An 18,021-nucleotide genomic window follows, 5' to 3' on the forward strand; every position below is an offset into this window, starting at 1 on the left:
GTGTGAAAACCCCGCTCCCACCTGCGCAGGGACTAGCGCACTGGGCGTCCGGGCGGGCGGGTCCTCAACGTGCACAGCTCTCCGCGGAGTGTGAACATGTGTTTCGGAGGGAGTGTGTGTGTGTGGGAAGCGTGCGTGGAAGCTGGCGTGCGTGTGAAAACCGAGCCTCCGAGGCGGCTGTGTTCCTAACGGCCCTCCGTCCGTGGGGGCCAGCCTACGGGGGCTGAGTGTGCGGCGGCAGCGGGGCCGCCGAGCGTGTGTGAGCAGCCGTGTGTGAGAAGGCGGGGCTGGCGGGGGGCCTCGTGGCGTCTGCCGAAGCTAGCGCGCGTGTGTGCGCGTGCGTGTGCACGTGGGGGCGCGGCGCGCGCCACGGCGGAGGGAGGGAAGGCGGCGGCGGCAGGCCCAGCCCCCGGTCGCAGCGCCCGGGGCGGCTCCTCTGCGAGCCCAGGGACCGCTGCGCTCCCGCGGCCGCCAGCTCTGCTGCCGCCACCTCCAAGCGCTGACCTGACTCCCGGTCCGCGCCGCGCCCGCCTCGGCTTCCTGCCAGTCCAGACGCCGCTCCTCCCGAGCTCCGGGTCTCGGCTCCGCGGAGGGAGAGGAAATGAGTGCGGCCGCGGCGCCGGCGCCCGAGCGCGGTTGGAAGAGCGAGAAAGTGGACGAGGCTCAGGCCCTGGCGCGGAGTTGCGCCGCCCGCAGACCCGACTTCCAGCCGTGCGACGGGCTCTCCATCTGTGCCACGCACAGCCACGGCAAGTGCTTCAAGCTGCACTGGTGCTGTCACCTCGGATGGTGTCACTGTAAGTCGAGCCACGTCTCCTCGCCTTTCTCCGCGGTCCCCAGGGCTCCCGCGGGGCCGTCCGGGGTCGTAGCAGGGACTGTGCGGCCTGGGGGGCGCCTGGCTGGGCCGGGGCTGCCCTGCCGCAGGCCGGAGCCGCCGTGGGGTCCAGGCGGCGGGAACTGTCCTCGCGCCGGACCAGTCGGGTCGGCGCTTCCTTGGCAACGAGATGAAATCTGTGGGAAACCTACCTTTTTAGCTACTTCTACAAAAGGGGTCTCCCCGTCCCAGGAAAACTGGGGTGTATTTTTCCCCCCTGTTTTCTTTTTCAACCGAAAAGACCAGGCGAGTGTGGAGAAAGGGTAGACAGCCTTCAGAGTTGACGACCACCGGAGGGGAAGTCTTTTTTCAGGGCTGGTGGTTAAAAGGTGCACCTCTTTCTTTTTTCACTTTTGTCTTAACGGGCTGCTATTTAGAAGAAAGAGAACCCTTGGATTTGGAATCGTAGCCCATTTCTTGTATCCAGATTGAGAAAGCACTGAAGAGTGAGGGACTGCTTCCAAGAAGTTAATATTAACAGTTTGGAAGGGTGAGCTCCTTGAATACCCAGTTCCAGCATATAAAGCCAGTGCATTATGGAGACTGTTTTAAAATTGCAAAAATGAAAGAATGAAAGTACGCTTCAGTGATCTTAAAGTAATTTGTAGAACTAAATGGTCTAGACCTTTTCTCTTACGTCTATCCTGCCTGTGATTTTTAAAATATTTAAGTGGCCATTTAATCAGAATTTCACTATTTTATTAGTTTATGGTATTTGCCCTGCTATATCTGATGAATTATTTCTTTTTAGAAACGTATTCTAAACTTAGTTTCCACATAACCTTATAATAGAGGGTTTGGAGTGCTTATTTAGGATGCAGATTCTCAAAGTGATCTTAAAATTATTTTTTCTTCGTTGGTTAGAAAAAATGGCTCCCAACAAGAGATGCAGTACATAACAGATCCTTGTTTATATTAATAGAACATAATAAGATATTTTAAATTGATGACTTAAGGGATAGAGAATTCTTAGGTTTCTTTTATAAATGCAAGACACATTGAACAGTATTGATTCTTTGCATTCTGTGTACTGTTGGGTCTGTTTTGTCCTATGTCTCATTATTCTTGTTGCTCTCAGCTCCATTCGTAATTGTGTGGCATTGCTTCCGTAGGGGACAGGGTGAAGAGTTGAAAGTAACAACTGTGGGAAACCTGTGATGCTAGAGTACACAAGTAGGGCGACTCCGGTGGGTCCATTTCCTGTGGAAGTATAAAAAGAGTCAGAGTGTGAATTGTGAGGAACACTAAAGATGGTCCAGTTGAGTGCCTGTCTCATTTCCGCAGTCTCCCCTTTGAGTACACCATTACTGATGGGAACCTTGCAGTCTTCTCAGGCATTCTCTTCCTTCATTAGACAGCTTTGACTCTTAAAAATGCTCTTCCTTATATGGAGCTAAAATCAGTTACATTGGAATTTCTTCCTACACCTCCTGTTTCTACCTTATGAAATCATATATAACAATCTTAACCTTTTTTAGATCCTGTTTCAACTCTTCAGATACACACATGATGTAGACTTTTTTCTACCCTATCTCTAGTCACAGCATCTGGCCTGAAATAGGTTTGTAATTCACATTTGTTGAATGACTGAATGAAGGTAGCCATTGTTTTCCTCTCAAGCATTGTCTTGTCCTATTTATAAATCTCCATTCCTTTCTATGGGCTTCCCAGGTGGCTCAGTGGTAACGAATCCTCCTGACAGTGCAGGAGACGCGGATTCGATCCCAGGGTCTGATCCCTGCGTCAGGAAGATCCCCTGGAGAAGGAAATGGCTGCCCACTCCCATATTCTTGCCTGAGAAATCCCACGTACAGAGGAGCCTCGTGGGCTGCAGTCCATGGGGCAGCAAGAGTCGGACATGACCGAGTGACTAAACCACCACCATTCTTTTCTGCCTTTCCTTTAATGGTGTTCAGGCCCCTAAGCATCCTGGTTTTTCTATTCTGAACATATGCTGATATGGTTATGATGCTATGAAGATAGTGACCCCTAGGAGGGTACACCATATCCCAGTTGTGGTAAGATCTGTCCAAAAGTAGGCAGGACTGATATCGCCTCTGTTTGATATGCTACTACTGCAGCTAGCATCACCGTAGCTTTTCTCTCTTCCGCATCGTATTGAGCTTGTCGTTGTCAGATTGAACTAAGCTTGCTGTGCACTAAGCCATTAAGCCTCTTTTTTGTTTGTGTGTATGTTTTACATTTGTGGCATAAGTTAGAGCGCTTGCCTATCTCATAGTTATACATATATATTTGGATATGGCTACTCACAGATCACTTAGATCTATCCCTTCCATATATTTTCCTCTTTCCTTATTGATAAAATTGTTGAACAGGAGAAGACCACAGATGAAAGTCCTGAACTGGCTTTCAGGTTCATAACAATTCATTAATGAGCACTCTGTTGCTATGATCATTTTAACAGTTACCTCACTACCTAATTGGGCTTCCCAGGGGGTTGAGCTATAATCTGCCTGCCAGTGCAGGAGACCAAGAAATGCGAGTTCGACCCCTGGGTGGTCCGGAAGATCATTTGGCGTAGGAAATGGCACCCCACTCCAGTATTCCTGCCTGGAAAACTCCATGGACAGAGGAGTCTGGTGGGCTACAGTCCTTGTGGGGTTGCAAAGAGTTGGACATGACTAAGTGACTGAGCATACACACACACACACCTTATTAACCTTTATCCCCCTTTTGTTTATCTTATCTATATTGGTTTAGTGAGAACCTGATCAGATACTTTGTTGAAATTCTCCCAACATACTACTTTTATGTCTTTTTGATATATGATGTCTATCTGTAAACATACTCTTGTAAAAAAAAATTAAGAAAATTAGTTGAGTGTAATGCAGGTTGATTCCACAAATGCTTAACATTTTCTTTTTAAAGCGATTAGTAGCTACTTTTTAAATAATCTGCATTTAGAAAGGACTGACATTGAGTATACTGGACCATTCGCAGTTGTTGTTGTTTTTTTTTAAAACCAAGCCTGAATTTATTTGCTCTCTTCAGTCTTTGGCAGCCTTCTGGGATTCCATGCTTCCTCTGCTGCTGGTGGTTTGGGGATCACATCCAAGAATAGCTTCAGTTCATTCAGAGCAGCCAGCTGCCCTGTTCACTCTCCTCACCTATATGAGGCATCAATTCTTTCTACCCTTTTTAAGCCCCAATATTATTTTTCTTTAAGAGAAGCAGAGTTAATATATTTGAGAAGTTCTACTTCTTTTGGAATGCATGAACACAACATCAGTCCTAAATAAAATTCTTTTAATTTTGGTGAACATGCATTGAGCACCTTCTCTTTATGAGACATTATTATGGAAACTAGGAATACAGCTATGAATATAGCTGGATCATGAGTGTAAGGGTGTGATTCATCCTATATTTATTTTTGCATTCCTTTAAAATCACAAATGGTATGAATGAAAAATGATCAACTTGTTCACCAAACTGGTAAATATGAAACCAGGAAGACTACCTTGAGATGCTTGAGAGAGGAAATTCGGAACAAATAAAGGAAATTCAGTTTTATATGGTTGATGTTAAATTTGTGAAATTTATAACGTTATGAAGGAGAAAAGGCTGCAAGTACATACCTGTTCCTGAAAGACACAGACTGGGTATATGTTGACAGATGCAGTGCTGGATGTAAAGGAAATAGTATATTTGGGTAATCGATTTTGAGGACTGTGTCTGTGATGAAAACTGGATATGTTCTGTTGATGTCTCTGTCAGAGATAGATTATTCGGCTGATTGAACTATGGCCCTGAATCTGAACCTTTATTTTTTTTTAAGGAACGATATTGGGTTGATTTAACAAATGAAGGATTCCAAGAAGAGTTTTGAGAGAGGAAAAGACGTGGCTTGGCTAGGGAAGAGGGATGGTAAACAATAAATCATATTTAGATATTGTAAAGTAGCTTTTTTGGTGACTGGAGTAGATAGAGTGTTAGAAGAAATAAGAAATTTGATTGTTGAGGTGTTAGGGAGGGATGAACTGGACATTGGGGAAGTTCCAGTTGCTAGAGACCTTGGCATTATAATGGTGAAATAAGTAGTGGGGGAATGAAATCGGCATGGGAGAATATTTTCATATTACTGTTAAAAAAAAGTAGGTTGAAATTCATGCAACAATGTCTATTTAATGGAAATAAGAACAGATTAGATTTGGAAGGGGAGGAAGAGGATAGTTATAAAGGATGGATTCTAGAATTTTGCCTTATGCAGCTTGGATGGATGGTGATGCTGTTCATTTGCTAATCGAATACTGGAGAAGAACTAGGTTTGGATGATCGTGGAATCATGAATCCACAAAGACCATGAATCCAGTTTTGTATCTATTGAGTTTATGTCGCCTTGTCGTTGCATGGTGATGTCAGTAGGCATTTGGATATAGAGGATATAGAACTTGGGAAAGTCTGCACTGGAGGTAATATGGAAATCATTAACTTCTTTATAGATTGGGTTGTAGCCATGATGAAGCAGGAGATTGCCAATGGAGAGCTTATGGTATGAGAAATGAAGAAACCCTTTAGGCTTTGCCTTTAGAACACTTAACATTTAGAGGCCAGTTACAGGAGGATGAGCTGGCAACTGAGTCTAAGAAGATGGCCAAAGAAGAAACAATCCGGAAAGCATGGTATTACAGAGGCCAAGGGAAAGGAGTGCTTTAAGAAAGAATATGAAGATGAAATCCGTTTTAGCAGGTTATTTCTTAGATATTGGGGAAACTAGAAATAGTGATTTTTTTTTTTTGTAATTACTGAAGAAGAGGATGAAAGGTTTAGTTTTGCAACAATAACTTAAAAGGAGTATACTTGATTATAGCATAGCCATTTGCGATCATGAATTCTTCAAGGTAGAAAGGGAATAAAATACCAGGACAAGAGAATTAGGAGACAAAGATAGTAGTTAATATTTATTGAGTGGTTTACTTTGTGCCAGAGTAAGCTGATTATGCTAAGCATTCAATAACCAATTATGTTATTATGTCCATTCTATAGTGGAGGAGAAATGCTTAAAGAAGTCAAGTAACTTTCCCGTGGGCATGTAGCTGGTAAGAATAGAACCTGGATTTGAAGTCTTGTCTGTCTCATTCTTAGACCTGGAGTCTTAATCACTACAGGTACTCTAGAGCAGTTTAATGAGCAAAATCAGCAGTTTTCTGGCTTTATTAAAACCAGTGATGGGGAAAGTTTTTAAGAAATAAGTGGCAAATTGTATCAATTGCCATAGTGAAGTACAGAAGAATGGGAACTGTAAAGAGATCCCTGAATATGGTGGGGAGTGAAATCCAAGTTAAGAACTATCAAAGAGAAAGTGATGAGAGAGGGTGTTGGAGGTGAGGGGCGGAGGATGGATAGGTAGAGGTGGGGTCATGTATGTGATGTGATGTCTGTACCACCAGCAGAACTCAGCTTTATTGGCTTAATAAAATCCCACAATAGGTGAGCTCAGTTTTCTGCAGAAGACATCTTAAAAGATGTGTCTTTCAGGTTGAAAGCAGCAGTGGGACTTGATGTAGTCTAATAGATGGTATTAACATATCTAAAGAAAGACTGTTAAAGCAGAAGGTGGATGGGCAGCATCGAATTACAGAAAAATGGGAGTAGGAGAGGCCAAATTTGGAAGTGTTTTTTCCCAGGACTCTTCAGGGAAGGTGGCACTGCCTAGAGGCTTAAATGTCTGGTCCTGTGACTGGACTATCTCAGCAAGTGTTTGGATATAATTTGGCCTCCTATTTTTATATGTCCTATAGGGAAAGAAAGCTGATTAGAGGATTTAACTATCAGGACCTTGGGGCAAGTATAGTTCTGTCCACTAGCTAGTGTATTAGCATTATGGTTTTTGCATTACTCTATTTGTTCTATTTTCCTGCTTCTACTCAACCCCCCAAATCAAGTTCTGACTTCCCTGGGGTAATGCCAGCTGGTTTTCCCAAAGGACAGCTCAGGCATATCAGTAACAGAAGCTACAGAAAATATATTTGAGATGTCTGACAGTGAAAGCTGGCAAAAAAGGGAGTGGTAGTTGGATTAGATGGAGGAGTCGGCTGGAGCTTTTTTCTTCTAATGAGGCCTCTTTCCATGTCTGGTAGTTAGAGGAAGAGGATTCAGGTGTTAGCCAGTGCAGAGGTGAAGTCAGTATCTGAGTTTCCTCAAATCTTTTATCCAGAGATGGAGAAAGCTCATAGGTGTTTTTCCATCTAAGTGGTGTTTCGATAATAGATAGCAGCACACTTGTTTATATGTAGGCACTATTGTAGCTTTATGCATGTGCTAGCTCATTTACACTTCACAACAGCCTTGTGAAGCAATTATTGTTATTATCCTCATGTTTTAGGTGGAAACTTGCTGGAGGTCCCACGAAGTAGCCCTGGCCACATGTGGTCAGTGTATTCGAATCTCACAGAGCAGCTGGTAGCCAGGCTCTGGGTTTCTTGGTTCTGCTCAAGGTACAGTGAGGAGGATTTCAGCTACTTCAGATTCTCTTTGGAACAAGGAGGATTTAAATAAATAAGTAAAAATAAGAATGGTTTTCTTATTTTAAGAGGAGGGCAATTATATGCAATATGAACTTTTTGGAGTGGTTGCAAACTTTACAACTATGCTTTTAAAAAGCATTTAATGGAGTTTGGGATCTACATGTGCACACAGCTATATTTTAAATGGATAACCAACAGGGACCTAGTGTATAGCACAGGGAACTCTGCTGAATTTTATGTGGCAGCCTGAATGGGAAGGGGGTTTGGGAGAGAACGGATACATGTATATACATATGGCTGAGTCATTTGCTGTTCACCTGAAACCATCACAACATTGTTAATTGGCTATACTCCAGTACAAAATGAAAAGTTAAATAAAAGATATTTAATGATGTATTTGTTTAATATGAAGGTTCAGTCATATCTTCAGATGATCCTTAACTAGTGCAGGCCTCTTTTGGTGAGCTTTGCATGTGTACCATTAATTATTACTGGTTTCCAAGCTTGATGAACTTTAAAAGGTTTCAACCAAGTAGCTTTTGAGGACCTTTTTATGATTATTCCTGCATTATAACACCCTCAGTTTAAGTTTATCCTCTCATGGCGTGGAGCCTCATTAATTCACAAGAAAGAATATCTTCGGAGAAATTAAGGGTTATTAATTCCAAATAAACACAGGGACATATGTTTAACCTAACAGTTATCTAGAAGAAGATATGCTTTCTTGAAAAATAAAGTGTTTTATATATAAAATGTGAGGTCAGAGTGTGGTCGTAGAAAGAGTGAGGGCTGTGGAGTCAGACACACTTGAGTTCAGTCCTGGTTCTTCCATGCATTGGCAGGATAGCTTCGGATAGGTTACTCAACCCTTCTCAGCTTCAGTGTTCTCTTCTGAAAAACAGGAATAAAAATCCTACTTCACAGGGTTGTTGTGAAGATTAAATGACAAAAGCAGAGTACTTAGTGCAGGTGTTCAGCATCAGCCCCTCCTCAAAACAAGCGATGGAAATAGTAGATAGTATAGTCGTCCCAGGGACAGGCTCTGTAGTTGGGCTTTGTGTTTGAATCCTGGCTCTGCCCACTGATGAGTTACATGGTTTGGGGGAAGTTACTTAACTTCCCTCTTTCAGTTTCATCATTTTTAATATGGGGATAATAACATAGTTATATTATCATAGTGGTGATATGTCAAAAACACAAACTCCAGCTGCTTCTCCTTGCACAAATGTCCTGCTTGCAGAAATATCCCGGTTAATCTGAAATTCACTTTGTAATCATACTCATTTGTTCAGTTACACACTTCACCACAACACAGACGGTAAAAACATACATTTTGGGTAGTATGACCTTTAGAAATCAAGTTTTTCAGTTGTCCTCATTGTGGAAAGGTCTATTTCATAATAGCTACTTTGTGATAATTATCTACTTTTTATCTTGGAATTTTGTTTTGTGCTCTTCCACTCCCTTCCTCTATCCTATTTTCCACCGTTGTTAAGCAATGAATAATTCTGGTTAATTAGATACACCAGTTAATACAGAAGTATTATATCAAACATGGGTTAATATGCTTCAAAGGATCAGAATATTATAAAGCTGTTAAAGTGAAGCTGCACATACTAACTTTAATGATTGCTATCCTGTAACAATACTTAGCTATCATTTGGAATATTGATTTTGTGTAGAAAAATAGCAAAGTGCTAGTTATATGCAACGTGAAGGTTTTTGGAGTGGTTGAAAAGTGTATAAAACTGTGCTTTTTAGGAGGAGTCCTGGCTGCTAGAATGGTGGACAAAGTAGATTTAATTGTTTTTGCAAGTTACTTTACTAAAATTCATAGAATTTTTGTTTTGTGTTTCCTTTGTTCTTATTGTTGGTTTGTTCTTCAATATTCTGATATTTAGCAGTATTCTGTAAGCACACTACCAAAAACGTGCAATGTCTGACCTGGTCAGCAGCTACAGTAAATCTCTCCAGCTGTATCTGCACAGTGCCCTGAAAAAGTCCGTTCAGGACAAATTTTTAACCTCCCTAGTGCTTATTGATTCTTGGTGTGATATAGAATGTTATTTCTTCCTTTGTATCTCATTTAAACAGACCTTTAGTGAAATGAAAACACTAAAAGAGTTTTGTAATAATTTGGTATTTTGTGTAATAATTGCGGTATTTTGTGTCTGTTAGATTCATTTGTTTTTTCCTTCTGTCTGCACACACACACATATGCACATACATGTGCTTTTTTTCTTAAGCCATTTAAAAATAAGTTGCTGACATGACATTTCACCTAAATATGTCAGCATGCCTCTCATTTTCCTATGAAACCACAGTACTAATCACGCCTAAGACAGTAACATGAATTCAGCAACACCATCTAACATACAGTTTCCTTAACTGTCAAAATATTAACTTTGTAGCTGACTTTTCGAGAGCCTATCAAGATTCATATATCACATGGATATTTTAATGGCATAGACTGTGGTGATGGTTACACAGGGGTATACTTACCTCTGCACTCATCACATTTTATGTATTAAATCTGTACAGCTTTTTCTGTGTCAGTCATACCTCAGTAAAATGGTTTAACAAGTGAAATAAATAAAATTAGTGGAATAAAAACATTCATGCATCACACTTCATTATTGTATCACTTCAGTCTCCCCTTTAAACATTCTAGAATAATCATACTTTTTTGGGTGTTGTTGAAGTTTTTGAAGAGTCCAGATTAACTGTCTGTAGTATATCCCGTGTTTTACATTTGCCTTATTAGATTCAGGTTGAACATTTTTGCCTAGTTATTAAATTTGTGCTATTGTATCCCTTGCTTAGCATAATAGGAGGAGACATAGGTCCTTGTGTTCTCCTTACGTAGGGTGACGACTGCCATATCTATCAGTATAGATATATTGTTTCTTCTTTGTTACTTCTTTGTAGAGTTATTTTAATCACTTAGTAAGAAAAAGTAACTGTGGAGTGATACTTTGACACTGAATGAATATCCTGTTCCCCAATAAACTTTAACCCATTGATTTTAGTATTGACTGGGGAGACTGTGTGAATCACTTATTACAGTGTGTTGATAGTGATATTCTAATTCTGTCATTCCTAACATTTGATGGCATTTGAAGAGATTTCTTTGTATCTCTTCTTTTTTAGGTAATATGACAAGCATCATATTTTTTTTTTTTTGATGCTCAAATTGTCCTACATTTGGGCAATGAGAGCTTCTTCAAGATGGCTTTGTGACCTTTTGACATGTCTCTATCATTTTACTTTACTGCTTTCTGAAACAAGATATTCCAGACTTACCTAGTAATTTCCTCACCCCAGGCCAGAAATGAATCATTTTTCCAAGAAACCTATGTTCCTCTCAGTGAAGAATGGTATGGAAACCATTATCTGGGTTTTTAATGTGCTTATTTCTGCTGGGATGCTACTACACATTACTTTCAGTGGACAAACTTAGAAAGTGTGTGTCTCCTTCATCTTTCCCCATTTAGTTGTGCCCGCCTTCTCTGTGGGTAAAAACCCTGGTTTCCATCATATCATAATATTTACTCATTTCTTCTATTTTCAGCTACCCATAAACTAGGAATTATTATATTGGTTTCACTACCAATGACAAATTGATGACTTAAAGTTCAAGATAGAATATATCCTGGGAAGGATGTATGTAGTCAGAACACTCTGTTCGAAAGTTTCTTGAGTTAATTTTTTTCTGTATGGTCATGATATCAGTTGGGTTCATTTATTTCTGATCTGAATCAATTTCAGGTATACTTTTTTCATCTTTTTTTAAATTAAACTTTTAATTTTGAGATAATTTGTAGGTTCGCATATAGTTGTGAGAAATAATACAGAGATCCCACATATTCTGTATCCAGTTTCCCAGTGGTAGCGTTTCACAGAACTGTAGTATGATATCTCAACCAGGAAATTGTCATTGATACATATAGGTTCAGGAACAGTTTCAGCATTGCAAGGATACCTCATGTTGCCTCTTCATAGCCATACTCACTTTCCCTTCTGCACCAGCCCTAATTAATCCCTGCCAATTACTAATCTCTTCTCTGTTTCTTTAATTTTGTCACTTCCAGGATGTTATATAAATAGATCATATGTTATGTAACCTTTGGGGGTTGGCTTTTTTCACACTGCGTAATAGCTCTGGCGATTCATTCTGTTTGTTGGGTATACCGATAGCTCGTTCCTTTTGATGGCTAAGTAGTGTTCCATGCTGTACATGTACCATGGTTTGTTGACCCATTCACCCACTGAAGGACACCTGGGTTGTTTCTAGTTTTTAGTTATTATAAATAAGCCTTCTGTAAACCTTTGTGTATGGTTTACTGTGTGAACAAAAGCCTTCATTTTTCTGAAATAAATGCCCAGAAGCACAAGTGCTTGGTTATGTGGAGGTTGCACATTCAGTTTTTAAGAAACTGCTAAACTGTTTTCTGTGGTTACCGTGCCATTTTCCATTCCTGCCAGCAATGTATGAGTGATCCAGTTTCTCCACCGCATTTCCTGTCAGTGTCTGGTGGTGCTCCTGTTTTTATTTCAGTGATCTGATAGATGTGTACTAATCACTCATTTTGATTTTAATTTGCATCTACCTGATAGTTAACATTGGTATGCTTATTCACCATTTGCATATCCTCTTTGGTGAAGTGTCTTTAATTTTTAAGACTTTTTTGAGAGCAGTTTTAGGTTTACAGCAAAATCAAGAGGCATTTAGGGAGCTTTCCTGTGTATTTTGCCCCGACATGTGCATAGCCTTGTCTATTATTATTTATCAGAGTTGTACATTTTTTTAACCTAGGATGAACCTATACGGACACATCATAATCATCTAGAGTCCACAGTTTACCTTAGGCTTCACTCTAGGTATTGTACATTCTATGAATATGGATAATAATGACATACGTGCATCATTTATAATATCATACAGAGTGTTTTCACTGGTCTAAAAATACCCTGTGCACTGTTTCACCCCGCCCCTTGGAAACCACTGATTTTTTTCATTGTCTCCATTGTTTTATCTTCTCCAGAATGTCGTATAGTTGGAATCATACAGTGTATAGTCTTTTCAGACTGACTTCTTTCACTTATTAATGTGCATTTCTCCACGTCTTTTCATGGCTTGGTAGCTCATTTCTTATTAGTGCTGAATAATATTCCATCACCTGGACATACCACAGTTTTTTAATTTAATTATTATTTTACAAAAGTAAATTGAGGTATAACTGACATTTGTTTCAGGGGTACGGCATCAGTTCAGTTCAGTCGCTCAGTCGTGTCCGACTCTTTGCGACGCCGTGAACCGCAGCACGCCAGGCCTCCCTGTCCATCACCAACTCCCGGAGTTCACTCAAACTCACGTCCATCGAGTCCGTGATGCCATCCAGCCATCTCATCCTCTGTCATCCCCTTTTCCTCCTGCCCCCCATCCCTCCCAGCATCAGAGTCTTTTCCAATGAGTCAACTCTTCGCATGAGGTGGACAAAGTCCTGGAGTTTCAGCTTTAGCATCATTCCTTCCAAAGAACACCCAGGGCTGATCTCCTTTAGAATGGACTGGTTGGATCTCCTTGCAGTCCAAGGGACTCTCAAGAGTCTTCTCCAACACCACAGTTCAAAAGCATCAATTCTTCGCATAGTGATTCAATATTTGTGTATACAGTGAAATGATCATCGCAGTAAGTCTAGTTAACATCCATCACCATACATAGTTACAGATTTTTTTCCCATGCTGAGAACTTTTAATTTAAGATGTACTCTGGTAGCAACTTGAAAATATACAGTAGAGTATTATTAACTATTATTATAGTTAAAATAACTGAAGCAACTATTCCCAATTATCAGGTGGTGCTAATGGTAAAGAACCCACCTGCCAATGCAGGAGACATAGAAGATGTGGGTTTGATCTCTGGGTTGGGAAGATCCCCTGGAGGAGGGCATGGCAACCCCCTCCAGTATTCTTGCCTGGAGAATTCCATGGACACAGGAGCCTGGTGGGCTATGGTCTATAGGGTCGCAGAGTTGGATATGACTGAAACAACTTGGCACTCATGCATCCTTAATGGTAGTTTATTTTATAACTGAAATTTGGCCATTTTGATCATCTTCACTCATTTTGCCCCATTCTCTCATCACCATGCTTCTGGCAACCACCAATCTGTTTCCCCTACCTGTGAGTTTTCAGGTTTGTTTTTCTTTTAATCCACGTGTAAGTGAGACTATATGGTATTTGTCTTCTTCTGTTTGATTTATATCAACTTACTGTCGTGCCTTCAAGGTCCATCTATGTTGTCACAAATGGCAAGCTTTCAGTCTTTTTTATGACTGAATAATATTCCACACATGTAGCACATTTTCTTTATCAGCTCATCTGCTGGTGGACACTTAGATTATTTCAGTGTCTTGGCAGTTGTAAATAATGCGGCAGTGAACAGGGGGATGCGTATGTCTTTCCAAATCAGCATTTTCATTTTCTTCAAATACACACCTGGAGCTGGAGTTGCCGGATCATATGTAGTTCTGTGTTTAATTTTTTGAGAGACGTTCATACTGTTTTCCATAGCAGCTGCACCAGTTTGCATCCCCACCAACAGCACACAGTGGTTCCCTTTTCTCCACAGCCTCACCAGCGCTTATTTCTTGTTATTTCTTGGGTGTTTTTTAATAACAGCTGTTCTAGCAGGTGTGAGGTGATATCTCATTTTTGTTCTGACTTGCATTTCCCTGATGATTAGTGATGTTGAGCTCCTTTTCATGTGTGTGCTGACCTTCTGTATGTCTTCTTTGGAAAAAGGTCTGTTCAGATTGTTCGCCCATTTTTAAACCAGATCATTTTGGCTATTGAATTTAGCGAGTTCCTTATATGTTTTGGATATTAACCCATAATCAGTTATATGATTTGTAGGTATTTTCTCCCACTGGGAAGGTTACTTTTTCATTTTGTTGATGGTTCCCTTTCCTCTGCATAAGCTTTTTAGTTTGACGTGTTCCCACCTTATTTTTGCTTTTGACATCAAATCTGAAAGAATCATCACCAAGAATGAAGTACAGTTTGAAGCCAGGAAGCATGGTGCCGCCAGCTTTGTTCTTTCTCAAGATTGTTTCGGCTATCTGGGGTCTTACACACTACAGTTTCTTCGTTCATCTACTAAAGGACATCTCGGTTGCTTCTAATGTTCGGCAGTTACGAAGAGAGCTGCCATTAACATCTGTGTGCAGGTTTCCGCGTGAATGTAAGTTTTCAACTCCTTTGTGTAAATAAATACCAAGAAGTGTGATTGCTGGATTGTATGGTAAGAGTCTGTCTTCCAAAGTGACTGTGTTATTTTCATTTCCACCGGAAATGTATGAGAGTTGCTGTTGCTCCACACCCTGTCCAGCTTTGCTGGTGTCAGTGTTCCATTCCAGGTTTGGGCCGTTCCATGTGTGCGTCTTTCAGATATTTTCTTCCAGTTTATGGCTTGTTTTCTAATTCTCTTTATATTTTCTTTCACAGAGCAGAAGTTTTTAAATAAATCAAGGTTATTAGTTATTTATTTCATGGATCCTGTCTTTGGTGTTATATTTAAAAAGGCATCACCATACCCAAGGACATCTAGGTTTTTTCCTTTGTTATCTTTTAGGAGTTTTATAGTTTTGCATTTTACATTTAGGCCTGTGCTTCATTTTGGGTTAATGTATGTGAAGAGTAAAAAGTCTGTGTCTGCATTTGTTTGCTTTTGCATGTTTATATCCAGTTGTTCCAATACTGTTTGCTGAAGAGACTTCTTTTATTCTTCTTTAATTGGTCTTTTTCTTGGCTGTTGAGTTTTGAGAGTTCTTAATATATTCTGTGTACTGGTCTTTTGTCAGAGCAGTAGTTCCCATTTTCCCACAGTTCTGTAGCTTGTCTTTTCATCCTCTTGCAGAGTCCTTTGTGGATCAAAATTTAAGAATTTTGATGGAAGTCAGGTTTATGAAATTTTCCTTTTATAGATGATGCTTTTGGTGCTTTTTAGAACTGTTTGCTTAACCTGAGATCCTAAAGATTTTTTTTCCTATATTTTTTCTTAAAGGCGTTAGAGGTTTCAGTTTCACATTTAAGTCTATGATCCATTTGGAGTTTTTGTATAAGATCAAGGTTTTGTGAATTCTTTTTGTTTTTGTTTGCCTATGGATGTCCAAATTACTGTAGCAGTACTTGTTGAAAAGGCAGCCTTTCCTTTATTGAACTGCTTTTGCACCAAAAAATATATTGTAGAGTCTGTTTCTCTATTCTGTTCCACTCATCTATGCGTCTGTTCCTCTGCTGATACCACACAGTGTTGATTACTATAGTGATAGAATGTGTCTTTAAACCTGGTAGTCTGGTTCTTCCTACTTTGTTTTCTTTTTTTTCAGAATTGTTTTAGCTATTCTAGTTCCTTTACCTTTCCATATGAATTGTAGAATAACATTTTCTGTATCTATTGTGTTGGCTAAGACGTTTTTCCATACAGTGTTACAAAAAAAAAAAAAACAAACCACACAAACTGAATGAACTTTTTGGCCACCCAATACATAACTCTTGCTAGGATTTTGATAAGAATTGTGATAAACCTGTAAGTCACGTTTGCTGCTGCTGCTGCTAAGTTGCTTCAGTTGTGTCTGACTCTGTGCGACCCCATAGATGGCAGCCTACCAGGCTTCCCCGTCCCTGGGATACTCCAGGCAGGAAAACTGGAGTGGGTTGCCATTTCCTTCTCCAATGCATGAAAGTGAAAAGTGAAAGTGAAGTCGCTCAGTCATGTCTGATTCTTCGAGACCCCATGGACTGCAGCCCACCAGGCTCCTCCATCCATGGGATTTTCCAGGCAAGAGTACTGGAGTGGGTTGCCACTGCCTTCTCCGAAGTCACCTTTGGGAGAGTTAAAAATCTTTCCTGTGTTGACTGTTCGTTCCGTGAACATGGTATGTCCCTCCATTTATTTAAATCTTTGATTTATTTCATCAACATTGTATAATTTTTAGCATATAAGTCCTGTATATATTTTGTTTGAATCATACATAAGTATTTACAACCCGCCTGCAGTATGAGAGACCTGGGTTTGATCCCTGGATTGGGAAGATCTCCTGGAGAAGAGATGGCTAACCGCTCCAGTATTCTTGCCTGGCAGAGGAGCCTGGCATGCTACAGTCCATGGGGTTGCAAAGAGTTGGACACGACTGATGACTTTCACTCACTCACATTTACAATTTTATTTTATTTTATTTTTAATTTTTTTTCACATTTACAGTTTTAAAAATTACAAATGTATTGAGTTTTTATTTTTTAATATAAATTTATTTATTTTAATTGGAGATTAATTAGTTTACAATATCGTATTGGTTTTGCCATACATCAACATGAATCCATCATGTATTGAGTTTTTAATCTTGGTGTTTATTGCCAAATTTATTGCTTGTATATGTTTATTGCTAGGATATAGAAAAGTAAGTGATTTTCATTTTTCATTCAGTTTATTTTGCATTCTGTGGCCTAGTTGAACTCACTTATTAGTTCCAAGAGTTAAAAAAAGTTTTTTTTCGGGGGATTTTCTATTTAGACAGTCATTTCATATGCAGGTGGCTACAGTTTTATTTATGTTTTTTGCCTCCAATTCATATGGCTTTTCCCTTTCCCCCTTTTCTGCTTTGTTGCACTGACTAGAACTTCTGGAACTATGTTGAATAAGGACAGATATCTGTGCCTTGTTCTTTTCTCCTTAGGAGGGAAGCGTTAGATTTTTCATCTCTAAGTACAATGTTAGTGTTAGATTTTTTGTGGTGTCTTTTTTTTGAGAAAATCCCTTTCTATTCCTGTTTTATCAAAGTTGTTATTATGAATAAGTATCAGATTTTGTTAGATGTGTCAGCTTTGCACCCCTGGAATAAGCATCACTTGGTTATGGTGTGTAATTCTTTTGATATATTGCTGAATTCTGTTTGTTGATAATTTGTGAAGGATCTTTATGTCTATATTTATGAGGAGTGTTAGTCTATAGTTCTCTTTTTTAGACTTTGTGTGGTTTTGATATCAGGGTAATAGTAATACTAGTTTTATACAATGAATTGGGAATTTTTTATTCCTAGCCTATTTTCTGAAAGAACTTATTTAGAATTGATGCTCATTTTTCTTAAACATTTGGTGGAATTCTCTAGTGAAGTCATCTGGGTCTGGAAATTTTTAAAATTACTATTTCAGTACTGTATAGCACAGGACACTATATTCAGTGTCTTGTAATAAATTGTAATTGAAAAGAATCTGAAAAATATTATTCATATACATATATATATATAGATCTCTTTGCTGTAACCAGGAACTAACACATTATAAATCAACTGTACTTCAATAAAAATACTAAAAAATTAAATTAATAATTTAGTTTCCTTATTAAACAATATTCAAATTATTGCCAATGAGTGAGTTGTGGTAGTTTGTAATTTTTGAGGAATAGATCCATTTCATTCTAAGTTGTCAAATTTGTGTGTGTAGAGTTTGTAGTTAGGGAGTACTACAAACTCTATATCTTGATCAAATTATATTTTGATGTCTGAATGGTCTTTAGTAATATCCTCTGCTTCATTCCTGGTACTGGTAGTTTGTGTCTTTTTAAAAATTTTGTTTATTAGTCTTGCTGCATATGTGCTT

The 18,021-nt window shown here is 39.5% G+C and overlaps 1 protein-coding gene across 1 annotated transcript in view; it reads left to right on the plus strand.

The window, feature by feature from the left end:
• Positions 1–341: 341 nt before the first annotated feature.
• Positions 342–18,021, plus strand: part of C1H3orf70 (chromosome 1 C3orf70 homolog) — a 116,120-nt gene continuing 98,440 nt past the window's right edge. The window contains exon 1 of the mRNA XM_069558768.1: positions 342–797. Within this exon, the coding sequence (XP_069414869.1) occupies positions 602–797 (196 nt within the window). The 5' untranslated portion in view covers positions 342–601. The remainder of the gene's footprint in view (positions 798–18,021) is intronic.

This window comes from Ovis canadensis, chromosome 1 (assembly GCF_042477335.2).
Source record: "Ovis canadensis isolate MfBH-ARS-UI-01 breed Bighorn chromosome 1, ARS-UI_OviCan_v2, whole genome shotgun sequence".
In the NCBI taxonomy this organism is placed as follows: domain Eukaryota; kingdom Metazoa; phylum Chordata; class Mammalia; order Artiodactyla; family Bovidae; genus Ovis; species Ovis canadensis.